At 36.3% G+C, this 19,017-nt stretch overlaps 2 protein-coding genes across 2 annotated transcripts; both read right to left on the reverse strand.

The window, feature by feature from the left end:
* Positions 1 to 514: 514 nt before the first annotated feature.
* Positions 515 to 2,394, reverse strand: LOC141427836 (odorant receptor 94a-like). The gene is made up of 5 exons (XM_074087426.1): positions 1,538 to 2,394; positions 1,361 to 1,460; positions 1,099 to 1,206; positions 863 to 1,018; positions 515 to 746 (listed from the first exon to the last, which is right to left on the reverse strand). Exons 1-5 carry the CDS (start codon positions 2,248 to 2,250, stop codon positions 693 to 695), a joined length of 1,131 nt encoding a protein of 376 aa, XP_073943527.1. The 5' UTR covers positions 2,251 to 2,394; the 3' UTR covers positions 515 to 692.
* A 163-nt stretch (positions 2,395 to 2,557) lies between these two features.
* LOC141428296 (NADPH oxidase 4-like) lies at positions 2,558 to 18,610 on the reverse strand. The gene is made up of 12 exons (XM_074088210.1): positions 18,287 to 18,610; positions 14,974 to 15,069; positions 14,680 to 14,878; positions 13,309 to 13,406; positions 12,225 to 12,403; positions 11,673 to 11,787; positions 10,758 to 10,853; positions 8,905 to 9,042; positions 7,484 to 7,590; positions 3,918 to 4,040; positions 2,814 to 3,257; positions 2,558 to 2,736 (listed from the first exon to the last, which is right to left on the reverse strand). Exons 1-12 carry the CDS (start codon positions 18,338 to 18,340, stop codon positions 2,616 to 2,618), a joined length of 1,770 nt encoding a protein of 589 aa, XP_073944311.1. The 5' UTR covers positions 18,341 to 18,610; the 3' UTR covers positions 2,558 to 2,615.
* Positions 18,611 to 19,017: the final 407 nt, after the last annotated feature.

A 19,017-nucleotide genomic window follows, 5' to 3' on the forward strand; every position in this document is an offset into this window, starting at 1 on the left:
GTACAGGACATTCAGTATTTATGAAAAATGTAAGCGATCTTTGCTTCAGCTTTACCTTCCACGGAAATATCTGACGCTACGCCACTGATATGCATGCTTCTAAAATCCGAAGGTTTTTTAAGAGCTCACGGAGTGTACCAGGGTGGAAATTTTTCATATTCAATTTCGCTATGATTTCTTTGGGTCAATATGACATTAGTAGCACATTGATTCCACCGTGGTACGTTATTCAGTGTCCTTGACCGAACATCGTCCTAACTTTAAAAAAAAAACATAAAAATAGAGATACTGTCTTTCAATTATTCGCTTTAAAATCAAATGCATGTGGAAGTTATGATGATAAAGTACCAGCTAAAATAAACTAACTTTTTTATGCCACTGATATGTAGGTACAGTCAAGGAAACTGAATCACGTACCAGGGTGGAACCTTTGAGCTAGCTACTAATGTCATATTGACATCTCATAGAAATCATAGCCAAAGCAATCATAGCAAAATTGATTATGAAAAGGTTCCACCCTGGTACGTGAAGTTTCATCGACTGTACTTACTATATTATACTGCTTAACTAGTTATTTATGAGAATAATGAATAAAATAATCCAGGGACGATTGTTTTTTTTTTTTACTTTATTTGAACTACAATGCCTCTATATCTCTACAATATTTTTGGTATTTATAACTTCTAATCGAATTAATCTACAGCGTCATTCAACACCGCGAATATAGAGTAGCCGTTGTACAAAGTCTGAAAAAGGAAAAGGGAAAGCAAATAAGTATGTAAATATTTTAGTTCTGACCGTGAAACATGTTTTATGTAAAAGTTTTTATTTTATTTTTGAATCAATTTAACAGGACCCAAACCTGGCTATAAGTTTGCATTGACATGTCAGCCACGCCTCCGGCACTCAATTTGAGTGGCTTCTGGGCTGCTCTAATGAGTATTTGTAAATCTTTTTGGAGGTCTGGTGGCCAGGAGGTCCATGTTGATTCGTATGCCGCTAGAGCAATACTCTGACTCTGAAATTTACCAAAGAAAGTCTAATTTATATGCACAAAATTACAATTTTGCCTTTCCAAAGTATTTTAGAACTACTTACTTGAACAATTAGCTCATCGCCCAAATAACAGTAAATGAATGCATTTAAGAGAGCAACGCATAGGAATGCTACGAAACTGGCAAGAAGAGATTGTTGTTCTAGACCCGTCTGAAACATAATAAAATCTACATATTTGTCTATGCATGTACAAAATGAATATAAAAAAGGAACTGGGGCAAAGCCGTGGACGACAGCTTGTGCTAGGCTAAGGGTAGGGGTAGCTTGAATATACCTCTAAGTAATTAATTTAATTAAAACGTACTATTGTTGCCATGAAAGCACTAAGGCACAACTCCACTGTAACCGCTAAGTTCTGAATCAGAAAATATTCTTTAAAAATTTCAGACATCGTCTGAGAATACCTGAAATAAGTATGTGTTTAATTTTTTTATTAATCACATAAAAAACATATTATGTTTCTAAAACACGTAGTACTCACTTTATTAAGCGTATGTGTTTCTTAATAATATCTTTAAACTTTTCCCTCATAACTCTTTCACTTTCAGGAGTGTACACCAAAGCTCTAATCCTCTCCTGAACGTCGACCAGCTGGTCACATACGTACATGACCAGACCACACACTATCCCTTGCATAGCTATACCTCTCGAAACACAAGGCACAGTAAACGTAATCATCAGTATCTGCATTGAAAGCAGCAAATTCATTCTATTAGTCATCGGATCAAATGGCATCCAAGCTTCAATAGTCATCTCGTTATTGTAAAAAGCCAATAAACTAAATGCTCCTGCTAGTGAAATAATAAATCCAGTTACAAAGACTACATGAATTAACATCACTTTCTTGCGCTCTTCAGATACCTGATCCCCCGAATGGTTGATTTCAGTAATGAGGATTTCCAACTGCTTGCGCTTGTAAAGGAAGACGATGACCTTCGCAGTGAAGTTGTAGCCAGCCAAAGATTTATCCACACTACCCAGTAGCGCCATAATATCATTTCTGCTTCTATATGTGCCAATACCAGTAACTATCAAAAAAATGGCTCCTAAAACGTGTAAAGACACTTCGTACATTTTGTACAAGAAGCGGTTTTCTATCGCCCATTTATCACTGGGCCATAATCCGGCCAGGAACAAATATTTTAAATTGAATGCAAATATATCATTTTTTAACTTAAAAAGATTACCGAACATTGTGAAAGCTTCTCGACTTATGAATTAAGTAAAATTGCTCCGGGATTATTAAGTAACCTACCTGCTTCAATTTATCTGCTGGCGAATTAAGTATAGGCTCAAAGTTTTAACGTGACTTTGATAAACTTGCAATTCATGAACTAAGTAAGTAGCAAGAACTAGAAGTACAAGCAATTTTCACGTGAATTGGCATTAAATTAGCTACCAAGTGAAGGTTAAGCTTCAAGTTTTCTGTAGGTTAAATTACTTCTAAGTGGGGCATATTCAGAACAGTTAATAATTTTTGAATCGGTAAAAAAGAAGCACAATTGTTTAAACGTGTTTAATATAATATCATTTGAATACAAATGAATGTACAATGTAGCCTAAGAAAAGCCTTCGTGTACAAAAGTAAATTTTGTTTTCCCTCTGGACATACTTTTACATTTGCATCTTAACATTTTCACTAGTGTCTTTGGTCCACAGCAATACACATTCAGGTGATCCCTGTAACAAAATATAAAGTTGATTCCATCCAAAATCTCATATATAAAATAGACTATATTAATCCATACCATACTTACTCAGGGTAAAGATGCACCCAATATCCAAACAGTCGATCCCAATGGGGTCTTCCTGGCTTCGCTCTACATGCCAAAAGAGGGAATTCCTTTGCTAAATTGTAGTCTGCTCTAACGCTTTCACACTTAGCAATATTTAAATAGTCTCTTCTCTTTCTATTCGGAGTGAGTAGAGTCACTTTCTCATCATTGATACCATTAGTTACTACATGAGTTATAGAGCCTCTTTCGTTGATTTCTACTACGTGTGAAGTATTTTGTTTTTTGTTTTCTTCATCCATGTCTGAGTTAGTTATGTACAGTTCTAGCTGAAGACGGTCAGGTCTGTTCGCGCTTCTTAATTCTGATAATACTTCGGTTGCTAGTTCTGCGAGCCATGTTAGTTCTCTCTCGTGTCTTACAATCCACAGCAAGTGGACTCGGCCGGGCAACAGTTTTCTTGGATTTCTGTAAAATTAAAGGATAGCAATTTATATAAAATGTGAAATAATTAAATTATTTCACATTTTATATAAAAGTGGTTTAGGAGTCAAATTTTATGTTAAAATAGGTAAATGTAACATCGCTATAATATCCAACTGATATCGTAGCACTGCAGCGGCGCCTAAGCCAAATCCGTGTGGCATTCTTTCTCGCAATAATTAAAGCAATATACTTGTAAGTCAAGTATCTACAATCTGCTGACTAACAGCATGTCTGTCGCATGCACTCACAGAGATGGGTTCAGACAGCCGAAAGAGTATTGTAATGTATAGGAATGGACAGCCACTTAATGCATCATCGGAGAGCGCGCCAGCGACGACGAAGCAGACCAAGAAAGAGATAGGTACTTAGCGAGATGATTTGGACGCGTATGCAAAGAACTGGGCTGCCAAAGAACGCGCCAGACTGTGAATAGAGAAGATTAATAGCCCAATAGGCGATGGTATCTCTCTCTCTCTCTCTTCAAGTGCCTCTCCGACTAGTTGGCAGCTAGCTCCGCATATTTGATTCGGTCTTTTGCCAGTTTGAAAAGCTCTGCGGTGCTCTTAACCTGGATGGTATCTGGTACATTACAATAGCCTAACAAAAAAGTCTGTATAATTATGGAATCCTACACTGACTTACAGCAACATGTCGTGTAAGGTCGCCACAAACGGTGTGATACCGACGCCGGCCGCCACACACACCGCGACCCGGCTCCGCCGTACCCCTTCCATCGGGCTCGAGAAAGGACCGTCTACTAAGATACTGAAACGTTATTATTACAATTAACAGTTAGGTATAATAAAAATACGATCAAAATATAAATGTGAAAGAGCACAAACAAGCTCGGAACAAAAGACATGCGTAGCAGAGGCTATCAATAAACGTAAAAAAGTCGGCGCTAGTATTATTTCACGAAAAACTTTTTCACGAACGACTTTATCACGAAAACTTTATCACGAAAAACTTTATCACGAATAGACTTTACCACTAAAGACTTTTTCACGAAAACTTTACCACTAAAGACTTTATCACGAAAACTTAATCACGAACAGACTATATCACGAAAAGACTTTACCACGAACAGACTTTATCACGAAAAAACCTTACCACGAAAACTTAATCACGAACAGACTATATCACGAAAAGACTTTACCACGAATAGACTTTATCACGAAAAATGTTTGAAACTTCTTCACGCTGAAACGGCTGGAGGGATTTGAATGAAATTTGGCAAAAAGTTAGTTTATAATCTGGATTAAAACATAGGATACTTTTTATCCCGATATTCCCACGGGATAGGGATAAAATTTTGAAATAACAACCGCTAGGCTTAGATACATGAAATTTGGTATGTAGATAGTTGGACGTCTGGAATAACACGTAGATAACTTTTTGACCCGATATTCCCACGGGATACCCAGGGATAAAATCTCAAAAAACCACCACTGGGCTTAGAGCCATGAAATTTGGTATGTAGGTAGCTGGACCTCTGGAATAACACATAGGTTATTTTTCACTCCGATATTCCCAGGGGATAAGGATAAAATTTTGAAATAACAACCGCTAGGCTTAGATACATGAAATTTGGTATGTAGATAGTTGGACGTCTGGAATAACACATAGATAACTTTTTGACCCGATTTTTCCACGGGATACCCAGGGATAAAATCCCAAAATAACAACCGCTGGGCGTAGAGCCCTGAAATTTAGTATGTAGGTAGCTGGACCTCTGGAATAAGTTACTTTTTATCCCGATATTCCCACGGGATAGGGATAAAGTCTTCAATCATCAAACATACAAACACACACACTTTCACATTTATTAATATTAGTATGGATTTATATGTGGCTGTTTTTCTCACGCCTATATTCATTTTAGACGTGTATTACATTGTACGATATATGTATGTGTAGGTGTATTTTTGTTGCGTTTTAATATTCTGAAATAAGGTTGCCTTGAAGAGACCGCTCTTAAGCGATAAGACTGCCTATTGCTTTTTTCTCTCATTATACCTGTTTTCTGTATAGCTTACTATTTCTGGTGTGCCATAAAGAGTAATTGTATTGTATAGGTAGGTGAGTTAAAATTAGTTTGAAATTAGTTAAAAAATTTAGTGAATTAGCGCATAATTAGTAGCAAGTACTAGAGACAATAGACTTTTAAATCAGCCCTAAAAAGCGCCTTCGTTATTTTGTTTGTGAAATTATAATGTGCGGATTAAAGTACCTACACGAGTAGAAAAAACGTATTAGAAGACTTATTCGTTAACTTGTAAAGCCTACCTACTTTGCTGATCTTTCCATCCGCCTGCAAAAACACGCATTTTTTTTTAAAGTGAAAACAACGGTTTTTGAGACATCATTGCAGTTTTCCTATTGCCTTCTTCTTTTTTAGGGTTCCGTACCTAAAGGGTGCCAACGGGACCCTATTACTGAGACTCCGCTGTCTGTCTGTCTGTCTGTCGGCGGCCGAGTCGTTTGAATATTTACCTACTTTTAGGTTTGCGATTTTAATGATGTTTTATAAAAGTTTCGATAGTACAATTATTGACTGTCAAATTTACTCGTTGTTGTGCCAAATTTATGAACCACAAACCTCAATGAAGCCAACTTTAATAAAGCGCTCGTCAAATCCGCACTGTCATCACTATGTTTGCCTATTGTTTTTAACACTAGAAAAATCGACTCGCACTTGACCAATTTTTGTTCTATATTTAGCTATGAATTGCTGTTTCGCAAATAAATTAATTTGAATTTGAAGATGAGCTCTGCTTGAGTTAGATGGATTTGTGTGATTTGTGTGTGTTATTGCAGTGTGAAGTTGGAGGAACTGCATGAACACACATTTCTTGCATAAACGTAGCTATCATCAAGGTTGCAGGTGAGCAAAAGTAGATAATTGTTTTAGTTCATCCGTTTTCTTTATGTAATACTTACATTACATATAATATCTAAATACATAATCCATACTAAATAGTGTTATTGACAACTTACATTGCGATTATTGATTAAAATTGCTTTTTTCTGTTACTAATCTATCTATTTCCTTTATTATCCGGGCTGCTATAAAAAAAAACCTAACATCGAAGGCTAAGGCGGGAGCTACGCTCCGCTTCGCTCCCGCCTTAGCCTTCTGAACCTAACCTATTTGAGTCGCTTCTGCTCCGAACCGTCTTGCTCGCTCGCTTCGCTCGCTCGTACAAATCAAGCAGCGCTTTCAGAAAGACCATCATTGCCAAGAAGAAGGCGCCGCAAGAAACTTGTGAAAACCGCAAAATACATAAAACTACAGTATTCAATTAAAGTAAAAATTACAAAATAATAATAATAATACAGAGATGTATGGGGTCCATTAGTTACAAATCTTTCCCGTGGGATTGTCCGGATAAATACTAGCGTATGTGTTATTCTAGACATCCAGCTACCTTCATACCAAATTTCATGGCTCTAAGCCCAGCGGTTGTTATTTCGAAATTTTAACCCTATCTCGTGGGAATATCGGAATAAAAAGTATCCTATGTTTTAAACCAGATTATAAACTAACTTTTTGCCAAATTTCATCCAAATCCCTCGAGCCGTTTCAGCGTGAAGAAGTTTCAAACATTTTTCGTGATAAAGTCTATTCGTGATAAAGTCTATTCGTGATATAGTTTTCGTGATAAAGTTTTTTCGTGATAAAGTCTATTCGTGATATAGTCTATTCGTGATTTAGTTTTCGTGATAAAGTCGTTCGTGAAAAAGTTTTCGTGAAATAGTTTTCGTGATATGGTCTTTTCGTGATAAAGTTCATTCGTGATAAAGTTTTTTCGTGATAAAGTCGTTCGTGAAAAAGTTTTCGTGAAAAAGTTTTTCGTGATTAAGTACTGACACGAAAAAAGTCACCAGCACCAATATCTGACACAACAAGCGTGCATAAATATCTGATACGACTCTATTTCTAAGGCCGGAAGGACGTGTCAGATGTTTTTGCACGCTCCGCTGTGGCAGATATTAATGCTGGTGACTGTACCTACGCTTTATCATAATAGATAATTAGTATTCAAAATAAAATGAAAGAAATATTTTAAGTAACTGGTATTAGTAAGTAGTGACTCGGGAAACGCATGGGAATTTTAAAAAATATGTCATTGACGACCCCGACGTTTATAATTCTTCACACCACCACTCCCATCCCCGTTTTTGTTTTCGATATGAAAATAACTCACTTTAGATTATCTGATCCTTTTTGGAGCAGCAATCTTTCCAACGCGTCTGTCCAATCGCCTTTCACTCTGATCCAAACTATAAAATTTCTTTGACTAGATGTAGGAACCTGTAATGTCAATAAAATCAATACCATGCCATAATACACATACTTATATTGTGACCATTCTCCATGAGATTGTTAAAATGTCCTATACTTGATTGTATTTTTAGGGTTCCGGAGCCAAAATGGCAAAAAGGGAACCCTTATAGTTTCGCCATGTCTGTCTGTCTGTCTGCCTGTCTGTCCGTCCGCGGCTTTGCTCAAGAACTATCAATGCTAGAAAGCTGTAATTTTGCACGGATATATATGTAAACTATGCCGACAAAATGGTACAATAAAAAATTCAAAAAAAAAATTTTTATGGTACCTCCCTTAGACGTAAAGTGGGGGTGATTTTTTTCTCATTCACCCTATAGTGTGGGGTATCATTGGATAAGGTCTTTTAAAACCATTAGGGGTTTGCTCAGACTATTCAGTGATTTGTTTGCGAAATATTCAACTTTAAAGTGCAAATTTTCATGAAATTCGAGCGTCCCCCCCTCCCCTCTAAAATCTAAACCGGAGGGTAGAAAATTTTGATACAATTCAAGATGGTAGTAAGTTTATCAAACTTTCAAGGAAAACTGTAACGGCTAAGTTTGCTTGAGACTTATTAGTAGTTTAAGAGTAAATAGCAGCCTAAGGTATAAAATATACCTAAACTTGGAAGATTCCGTATAAAATCCTTAGAAAAATACAATTAATTTTTTGGTAATGGCTACGGAACCCTATTTTGGGCGTGTCCGACACGCTCTTGAAAAATGAATCGTAAAATGTGTTGCTAAGCGCAAAACTCGGGAACTACTGGTCCGATTTCACTAATTCTTTTTTTGTTGTGTTCGTTACTGTCATGAGAAGGTTTTTATGGAAGAAAATACAAAAAAAATACAACGGGAGCGAAGCTGCGGGCAACAGCTAGTACCTAAATAATAAAAGTCAAGCTACTTCGTTCGGCGTTCAACCTCCACTATATAAAGCTCCTTGGTCGTGACCAACTCGATTTTTTTTATAGTCGGTCGTGGCAAGTGGCCAGTCGAAAAGGTACCGTTGGAGGTTGGATATAAGTAAATTCAATTTATTATTATTCTCATTTTTTTGTAGTATTTTACTTTCCTCACAGTCGAAATGAAAAGTAAAGTGTCTGACTCGGGTGCAATTACCCATTTCCCCTCGAAATAGCTCGGGTGAAATGGGTCACTTTTCACCCTTGGTTATCAATATACTATTCCCGCTCGGCAGCAGATCGTGATAACTTAGTCGATACGATAAGCCTCTCTATTGTGATGTTAATTTAAGTTGTATGATAATATTGATAATGAATAATACAGCTACATATCTTACTTTAACAACAGTGAAGGGGTGCCACTCGAGGCGCGAGACCTCTTGGCACTGAAGCAGGACGTACTGTCCCGCGCGGCAGCTGAACTGCTCGTGGCAACTCAGGGTTAGACTGATCGTCCGCCGCGCCATGTGGGTTGCCTGGTGAAATGAACAAATTGTGTAAGACGTGTATTGTAGCTATATTTTATATTAGCTTCACCAGCCCTAGCCGAATCGGAGTCATTATCATCTCCATATCTGCCGTAAGACGTCCATTTTTGGACGTACATATGCCTCCCCTATAGACCTCCAGTTGCTTCGGCTGGAAGCGGCCTGCTTCGTGAACACGCAACTTTAACCAGGTCGTCCATTCATCCCGTTGGTGGACGAATCGGGGTACAGCGAGGTTACTCCACTCGCTCTAAGTACAAAGCTCTGAATAAGAGTGAAATCGAAAATGGGTCGAAAAATAAAATTAATCAATTAATCAATTTCGGAAGTTGGAGGAAGTCATAGCCAGACATTCACACGTCTTGCCAGAAATACATACGTCCCTAAAATTAATTGTCTACATCTGTATATGCATGATAAAATATACATATACATATGTTAACATGACATTTCTCGCACAGACTTAACTGATAAATTAATTGATCAAGGTTATAGCAAATTACAGCTCTTAATAATTCTATTCAAAGCACCGCGATTTTAACTATCGAGTGGTAGGTATATTCAATTGTAATTTAAAAGTCAGCCCCCTAAAGTAAAAAGTAAAATATAATTGCGAGTATTGGCCATTTGCTACTTTAATGTTTTACATGCCATGTTTAAGATTTTCTTTGTCTGTAAAACTATTTCTTTTAGTTTAAATTTCCGCTCTACAACTCTACAACCAGTTTTTAGATTATTTATCCTTACCTCCTTATCGCCAAATGAACAGTTTAATGTGATTCCAGTTCAAAATCCCCCTAGAAGCCATATACACTGAATTGAAATCCCTATGTAGCGTAGTTGGGGATTATGCAAAGTTTAATCGGTTATTGGACCAAATCGCGGGCGCGAATCGTTCCATATAGGCAATGTGCTTTATCAAAATAGCGACACTGCACCATTGTGGGCACAAAATGGTTTTTCCTTGTACTTAATTGTAAGTGTAGATTTATTTAACAGGCTCAAAAAAATTAAAAACTAATTCGACTACAAGAAAGATCGCACTAAGTATAAAGATAAATTTTCTTAAATGTTGATACTGCCGTTTAAAAATTAGAGGGTTTTTTAGTGCTCAAATATCCACTTGAACGAAGTAGTTGCATATTTAGGAATATATTTAATATTAGTCCTTACGAGTGTGTTACAAGTCTTAAAGAAATATTCATATAAAGGTACGAGTACTTAATTTGTAGTCGTGGTAGCCTAGTGGTTTGACTGTATGGTCTCTCAAGCAGATAGTCGCGGATTCGAGGCCGGGCTTGTTATTTACAAGGTTATTTTTTTTTCATTACCACAAACCTACTTGTTATTTACAACTGTTTTTTTTTTCATTACCACATAAATTCCAAAAAGCTTTAAGGTGAGCCCGGCCTCGAATCCGCGACTATCTGCTGATATTTACCATAAGCTTTACGGTACCTATTGGTATCTAGTTACGCTTAAAATTACAAGCCACAATTTTATAGAGCATAATATAAGAAATAAGGAAAGTTTTCCAAGCTGGTCAATTAATTACAGTCATAGTCACGATAAAAAAATCGGATTTGCCTTTTGACAGTTGAATGTAGACCGACTATTTACAGTTTAACTATATCAAATAATATTAACATAATCTTTTAAAATTAAACTCATAAGTACATTGAAAAAAACTTTGTATCACTTACTCGTATAATGTCAACTTTCGTACGATTTCTAGACAATATTCGCCACAGGAGATCAAGGAAAAAACAAATCAGTGGCAGCGCCATCCAAATCCAAGTCTGGAATACAATTAAAATATCTATTATTTGACGACCAGATGGCCTAGTGGTTAGAGAAGCTGACTACGAAGTTAGAGGTCCCGGGTTCGATTCCCGTGTCGGGGCAGATATTTGTATGAAAAATACGAATGATTGTTCTCGGGTCTTGAATGTTTAATATGTATTTAAGTATGTTTCTATCTTTATAATTATCTTTATCCGTTGCTTAATGCTAAGCTTACTTTGGGACTAGGTCAATTGGTGTTAATTGTCCCGTGCCGTGATATTTATTTATTTATTATTACTTTACCCTCCTATTTATAACGTACGGTGAAGGCGTGCGTGTACGATGGGCATGTAGTATTTGAAGTAAAAAATATTCTAACTTTATACAGCAATTTAAATAAAATGAAAATATTTTTAATTATTGTAGCTCAGACCATGACAGATAGAGCCGGTCACGCACTACGCGAATCGTTACATTAAATTTGATTGTTATTTTGATGAAAACTGACACATACTAATTAAATAGATTCCAACCAACACGTTATGTAATCTAATTTGAGTCTACTTTATTGAATACAGCTTCATTTAATTCAGTCAAACGAGGTCAATGTAGAATAAGTCTAACGAGGACCATGAATAAAGGGCGGAGCAGGAAGAGTCGTAAAATCTGGTATTCCAAATACATTATGGGACAGAGCTATTATTGAAAACCGTAACTAACTTGACCGAAATAGTTTCCTATAATTTTCATACGTCATGACTGTTTAGAAGACAAATCAACTATTGAAGTTATACTTAATGCTGCATACCTACTTGTAGTATTGATTTGCTCACCTTTGACTGGATAGGCACAAATACAGGAGAATGTATCCTGGAAATATCATTATTTTCTTCTTTGTCTATATAATTTAGCCTTTTTTCTACAAATATTTCCTCTTTCAGCACACCGCTGAAAATAAAAGTGATATTTGATCTCACTTGAAATAGTACGGTATCCAAAAATAATCGTTATAGGTAGTGTTTAGAAATAGAAACTCATAAAATATAGAGCTTATTCGAATGAAAGTTTGTTTAAACTATAGTCTTTAGTATTTCAAGATTTAAGCCACTCGATCGATCAAATAATATTTATGATACCGTTATAAAGTTTACATTCCCTAAAAAATTCAAAAATATGCTTTATATATACTCTGTGCTTTAAGTAATCAGCAATATGCTGGCCATGACATCAATAGTTAAGGTCTACCGGTCGAATAATATGAGTCGCTTATGACTCACGCTTTAAATAAATTACAAAACATAACTTAGTGTTTACTAGATCACAATTAATAAAAAAAATAAACTGACGCATATCATAACCGATGTTGAATGTGAACATAATCTTACCTTAAAGGATGAACAATCAGCAATACCATAAAAGGCATGTAAAGTTGGTGAGTATACCAGAACGCGTTGTAGACCTTTTGACGGACAATTCTCATTGACGTGAGGGCCATGGTCAGAGTGATGACCAACATGGTCACTCCAGTCAGGCCTGCAGGACTCATTAGAAGCATTAAAGGGTTCTGGAATTAGAATTAGAAACTTAATTGTTTTCATCATGTCGTTTTTCTTTTGTTTGGTTTCTTTTTTGAGATCAAAACCTACATCAGACAATTATACCCTCGTAATAGATTTTAAGTGTCTGGAAATAATTCCAAAGTTACCCATGAAGATTTTAAAATGTTCGCTAACATTAAGTATTCATTTGTCTTGCGATTGCGAATGACCTGACGTTTACCGAGCCCTAACACAGTCGGCAGTAGCTTTTGGGTTGTGAAATGAAAGCCCTTCACTGACTTACACAATTTACGAAGCCTCGTAAACTTAACAAGTCTCAAAGACTACAGAAGAAAGGTAATATTTTCCATCATGTATGAAAGTAAATTCTTTATTTACGGCGAGAACCCCCATCTAAGATTATCCGATCCATCCAACTGAATATAATGGTTATGGGACACGTGTCAGAAGCTTTACAATTGCCGCATTAGGGGAGAGTCCTTTGCTTATTCGGATGGTATTACCTAGTCGCCTAATAGGGTCCATTAACTATTATGTAGAGGTAGCTGCAGCTAGTATTCGATTTCCGGATAAAAGATTATCTCATGAGCAGAAGTTGTAGGTATCACCTGATTTATACGGTTAAGTACGTCACACGAAATACTTACAACATTTTATCTAATTTCACTTATTAAAGTATATTATTATATTAATAAAAAATTTCTTAATAAAAACAATTTTGTATTCAGATGAATCAAACGAAATGTAATCATTTATTTTACCACAACTTTAATACACGGATAATAAAAACACATTGATTTACAACTAGTTCTTCAATCTCTGTACTTTATCCAGCCAATTAAAATACATACTTAAAACAAGCAATTTCTAAAACTGACAGCAAATTTCGTCCATATGAAGTTATACTGACCTCATTCTTGTAGTTAGCCAAGTTAATTTCCTTTAGAGTCTCATCGTAATTCCTTGAGAAATTCCACAAGTTGACGAAGTGGGATGTGGAATGTATCACTGTAGGAAAAACTTTATTTTCAACAGAAAGAAAAACAACAAGTAAAGTGTTCACTAGAAATAGTTATTTGTGTCACAAGGTAGCAAAATGGTGTATTTACGGCGTGGGCGTACATTGAATCCCGAATGTAGCGAAGGATTCTACAATAGAATCTTGAGCGTAGCGAGGGATTCTAAAGTAGAATCCTGAGCGTAATTAGGGATTCAAGTGTTACGCCCAAGATGAAAATAATTTTGCTCCCGAGTGGCTCATACAACTTTTCACACTAATCATTAAGAAACTTGAAAAAAAAAATGTAAATAAAATTAAAAAACAAACCGCATAGAAAATGGCGTGGCTTTACAATTATCAACTTCAAAAAATTGCATTTGCAATAAAACAATTAGAAAAGTCTTGAACAGAAAAGAAGAAGTCGAAGAAATTAGAAATTATTCCTATGAATAAAATATTTCATAAGGTAGTGAAAGTGAAACGTTTTGCAGAGGGATCATATAAATTATTCTTTTCATGGCTCTCTTTCGCAAGTGCTCTACTTAGTGTAAAGTTTACGTACCTGTTGATTAAACAATAATTAAAAGTTTTCAAGAACAAAGGCGTATGTTATAAAGATATTGTTGAAAGACCAGAAAGTTTTAAAATTTCGGAACTGTTTTTTTTTTTTACTTTTGTACCAATTATATAATTTGTTGTTATTTAGTTTTTGTTAGAGGCAGAAACTCCAAAAAGTCTACACAATTCCAATTACTTTGTTATAAAACACAATCTCATATTGTACGATTCACCATGTTATTTCGTAGTTGTGCATTGCAGGAAAATTTTATCGCGAAACTAACTTCAAAACTAGGTAGCTCGAAATTCTAAGCAGCTAGGTAGCCACCATTAGCCCCGTCTCAAGAACTTAATGGTACTCTGAGACGGGGCCTTTTAGCTCTAAAGTGATTTAAGGCTGTATCGCTTTGTTGAAGCGAGCCACGTTCCCAGTCTGCTCTGTACACACTATAAATTTATGGCATGGTATTGATTCTGAAATTCCGATCTACAGGAATTTTATGTAACTACGATCATATATTCAATCAAAGGGCATTGCATGCATACCATCCTTATTAAGTCCGTCCATTATGCATGTGCACGAATTTCCAATGTGAAACCAAATAACGGCTTTGATGTAGAGGCTCACTACGCGTATTTATGGATATACAGAACTTTCAATTAATACAGTTCCCAAATTCAAATAATATAGAGTACTATTAACATAGTAATTTAGGTACCCACCAGCGAATATAACAAGTGTTATAGCAACAGTCATATGAAAGCTCTTCGCTTTTTCCAACCAGAAAAAGAAAAGTCCCGGGCAAAGTTTCGACAGAATTCGATAAAGGAGTTGGTTGAGTTTCTTGCACAAAGGGAGTAAAACTAGTGCACAACATATATTTAGAACTGTTGCAGTCCCACGGGAAATACATAGACCGATCTAAAACAAAAGAATGCTGTTGTGAGTAACAAGTAGAGCATATCTATTACCAGTGTATACCAGTTTAAGCTGTTTAAAATTAGTTTCAGCCTTACCCCTAATAGTTCTCGTAAATAATAGAATCGACGACTAGTTTTGTAAAATATAAAAGTGGTATAAAACAAATAAATAACTAGTGAGATCCATGATATCTGAAACAAACAAAAAGTTCATATCAGTCGTGTCACACTGCTATTACCAATAACGGGGAAGCCGAACCGAACCTCACGTGTCGTGTAGCAATACTGAAATAATAGCGCACAACAATACCGCCGGTAATGACTATTTTCTTTCCATTAACTATGCATGTCATTCAGAGTTAGGTCGTATCGTACCTATATCTACAAAGGAACCAACCATCTTTAACGCGTGTTAGTGAATATCCAAAATTACCAGCACAAATCAAAGAGCATACAACTTATTACGGCGACATGCCTGCCTGGAAATATAAACTGGCGTAGCTACAAGTATAATAGCTAGCCACTTCAGACGCTATTCAGCCGGTGTGCGTTACGATATTCTGTATGAACCGCCTTTGACAGCTTAGGTAGGTCTACCTCCATTGAACAACTAAATAGAGCCGATGCTGCGAGTCGATGACAGCGCGGATTCTGGAGAGCGAACTCGCATTAATTACTAGATGGGACGTGCTACACGGGGATATCATTTACATATGGTGACAGCTTCCGGAGCCCGGCTGTCTTCCGTGTGAACGAACGCGGCGATTGCATTTTTGACAGGCTCATTTTGTTGCTTCAATGGCTCGTACTGTTGAATGATTTTATTTTGCTTTTTATTTTAATTGCAGCTTTCATTTAGCTTGCGTCGACGCCATTTTGCATGGTACAGAGATATGAGATAAACTCTAGTTTGAGTGTAGCACGGTGTTAACTATTGGGCATTAGCATGTCAAATACTAGGACATCTCCCTTACTTATATGCTAATTTGCCTGCATCTAAATTATAATGAATGAACTATATAGTACTTATATATGAGCTTTACGGTGAAGGAGAACATAGTGAGGAACAAATTCAATGGTGCCGCCAATGTACAAACCGCTGAACTGATTTGGATGAAATTCGGTATACAGATAGATTGGTTCCGGGGAAGGACATAGGATATTTTTTATCCCGGAAAATGCCATAGCTCCCGCGAAATAGTGGTAACTGAATTCAACGCGGACGGAGTGGCGGCTAACGGCTAGTGTTTAATTCGGATAAGAACGTTACTTTTTGTAACGGTTATGGAACTCTATTCTGGGCGTGTTCGACACGCTTTTGGCTAGTTATAATGTTACCGATTTTTACTATATTTGTGGTGGTTATTATAGAATCCTTCATTTTTCGTGGTCCGGGTCCAACACACAATACACTTCACCGGTTTTAGGTTCCGTAGTCAACTAATAACCCTTATAGTTTCGCCATGCCTATCCGTCTGTCTGTCTGTCCGCTGCTAAACTCAGAGACCGTTGGTACTAGAAAGCTGTAATTTGGCTTGAACATACATATCAGTCACGCCGACAGTGGTAAAATAAAAAACTAAAAAAAAAATGGTAGGTACCTCCCATAGACGTAAAGTGGGGGTGATTTTTTTTCTCGACTAACCTTATAGTGTGGGGTGTCGTTGGATAGGTCTTTTATTACTATTGTGGAGTTTCCAAGACGATCTTTCGATAAGGTGATCTGTTTGCGAAATATTCAACTTTAAAGTGCAAAGTTTGCATTAAAATCGAGCGCCCCTCCCCTAAACCTAAAACCTAAAATCTAAACTGTTGGGTGGAAAAATTCAATCAGCAAGTCAGTTCCAGATAATTAATAAACAACGTACCTTTATCAGTCAGTAACCCCAAAACGGTTAATATAACCCCGCGATTTCTTCAAATCCTAGCCTTAGTAGCTAATATTGTCGCAGTGTCTAAATCTTGGAGCCAAACTGCCAGTTACGATAATTGATTAATAGCCTGTGATATACGATACATGGTGGTTTCCCCGCCACAGAGCAGAGATTAGATAATTATCAACGAACTCTACCTTCCTAAATCACGGCGGCGTCATCTTCCTAAATAAATTGGATTAATGATTGAGATAACAGCCGTCTGAAGTAGAGAAATCCCACTTCCTACTTGTTCCTACGTTGACTTAACACCCTACGAGTTTGTGAATATACCTTACACAAGAATGTTATACTGACTGACAGACCGAAAACGCACAACCTAAACTACAGGAGCTACTTGAAATACTCGTAGGTACAGCTAACACTAAAAAGGGGCTAAGGGAACAATAAAATATTTATAAAATTCCTATAGGTACGTAATTTTTCCCGTGACAGTTCCGATTTTTATTATTTAATGTATGTGTTAATTAGAGGTATTTTTCTTTTAATTTCTAATTATTTAATAAAAGCTGCAATAATAAGTTAAACTAAAAAAAAAACATGTATGCGGTCCATTGTTACCGCAAAAGCCAATTTAAGTAATTTGCAACATTTTCGGCAGCGACATTAAAATACATTATTAATTATGACGGAGCGTTCAGCAGTTAAATTCGAACTTAACTCCTTAAAATAGGTTTTTATTTTCATTAGCGTTCAAAGTACATTGACCTATATGGATGCATTCCTTACATGCCACCTTTTTTAGTGAATGCAATAAAACTATGAATCGCTTCACACTTGTCCCTATGCAGTTACAGGGACTTGCGTCATTTTGCAATAATGCGCAATACATTGCTGGTTTTTTATGAACGTTGTATAATTAAAATGTCAACTGATGAGGTAATGTGTATACGTAGCTCGATGGAGACAGAATACGCGTCACTAAGCTGTGCGATTCTCGGAATAATGAGCAATGCACGACTTCGAATGAAGCGGTTAACATTAAGTTAAATATATGGGCGACCGAGCTTTGCTCGGGCTAAAACTCAGAAACACGTGTTTCCCACAGTTTTTAAGACCAAGCTAGTTGAAATTGTTGGTCAGACTATACCAAAGGGGGCCCCATACAAAAAAAATAGTTTGGACCTCAAAGCCCCTACATAGCAAACTTCGTCGAAATCGCCAGACCTGTTTCCGAGATCCCCTGAATAAATTAATATACAAGAATCGCTCGTTTAAAGATATAAGACATATTATTAGGACGTTAATGTAAGTTTTTAGTTCATAAAAAATATTAAGATTAAATTTATGATTCCAATTAATCGTAAATTTACTTAACCGGGCTGTTGGTTCTCCTTAAATAAATAAATAAATACTTAAAGAAAATTTTAAAATTATTATTTATAATCTATATAATACAATAATAATTTATTAAAAACAGTAATACTTAAATAAATATAAATCAAAACTTATCGGGATAAATGACATAAACTTACCAGAAAAAACCGCCTCGTCAAAAAATCATAACAATCACGAATTCTTATTGCCATTTCCCTTCATCAACTAAGTAGGTACTTAATTTTTAGTAATCGTAGTGTATAACTATACGCCGACAATTTTCAAAATTGACTTCATCACATTTTTTAATTTCAATGATAATGTATGACTTCCCGCGATTTGTTTTTTTTTCACGCTTTTATGGTGCCAATGGCATCGTGATTTCAAATTTAGAACCAGCCTAAGCTGTCATAGCGTACAGCATGTGACTGGCTGAATGCCGTACGATCAAGGCTAGCGGCCGAATGCGGCGGCGATTCCCGCGAACTGAAACGCGTCGGGATTCTGTAGGTCATCTCATCTCTCATTATTCATAAACATGCTATAGTTAAAGGTGATTCTAGCGTGCAACGTGGGCGCGTGTTGACTTACGAGAAGTGAAAGAATCTTTCTTATAAGCGGAATGTAAAGTTCAAATCTTCGAAAGGTTTATTATATTTTGCATTTAAGTTTTTTCGGCGGTTTAATTTGGTTAAAAAGTCAAACTAAATTTGCACACCAAATTTCAAGTCGAAGCTATTAACCGTTGAAGAGTTCCGTCCTGCGGAGACGATCCTGGCTGGACTACCAAGATGTCACTACTAGATTATTGTATTGCCACGTGATTTACACAAGTATGCCAAATTTGAAGTCAATCCGACCACTGGAAGTTGGTCGAATTTAACTTGCA

Source organism: Choristoneura fumiferana, chromosome 5, assembly GCF_025370935.1.
Source record: "Choristoneura fumiferana chromosome 5, NRCan_CFum_1, whole genome shotgun sequence".
Classification (NCBI taxonomy): Eukaryota; Metazoa; Arthropoda; class Insecta; order Lepidoptera; family Tortricidae; genus Choristoneura; species Choristoneura fumiferana.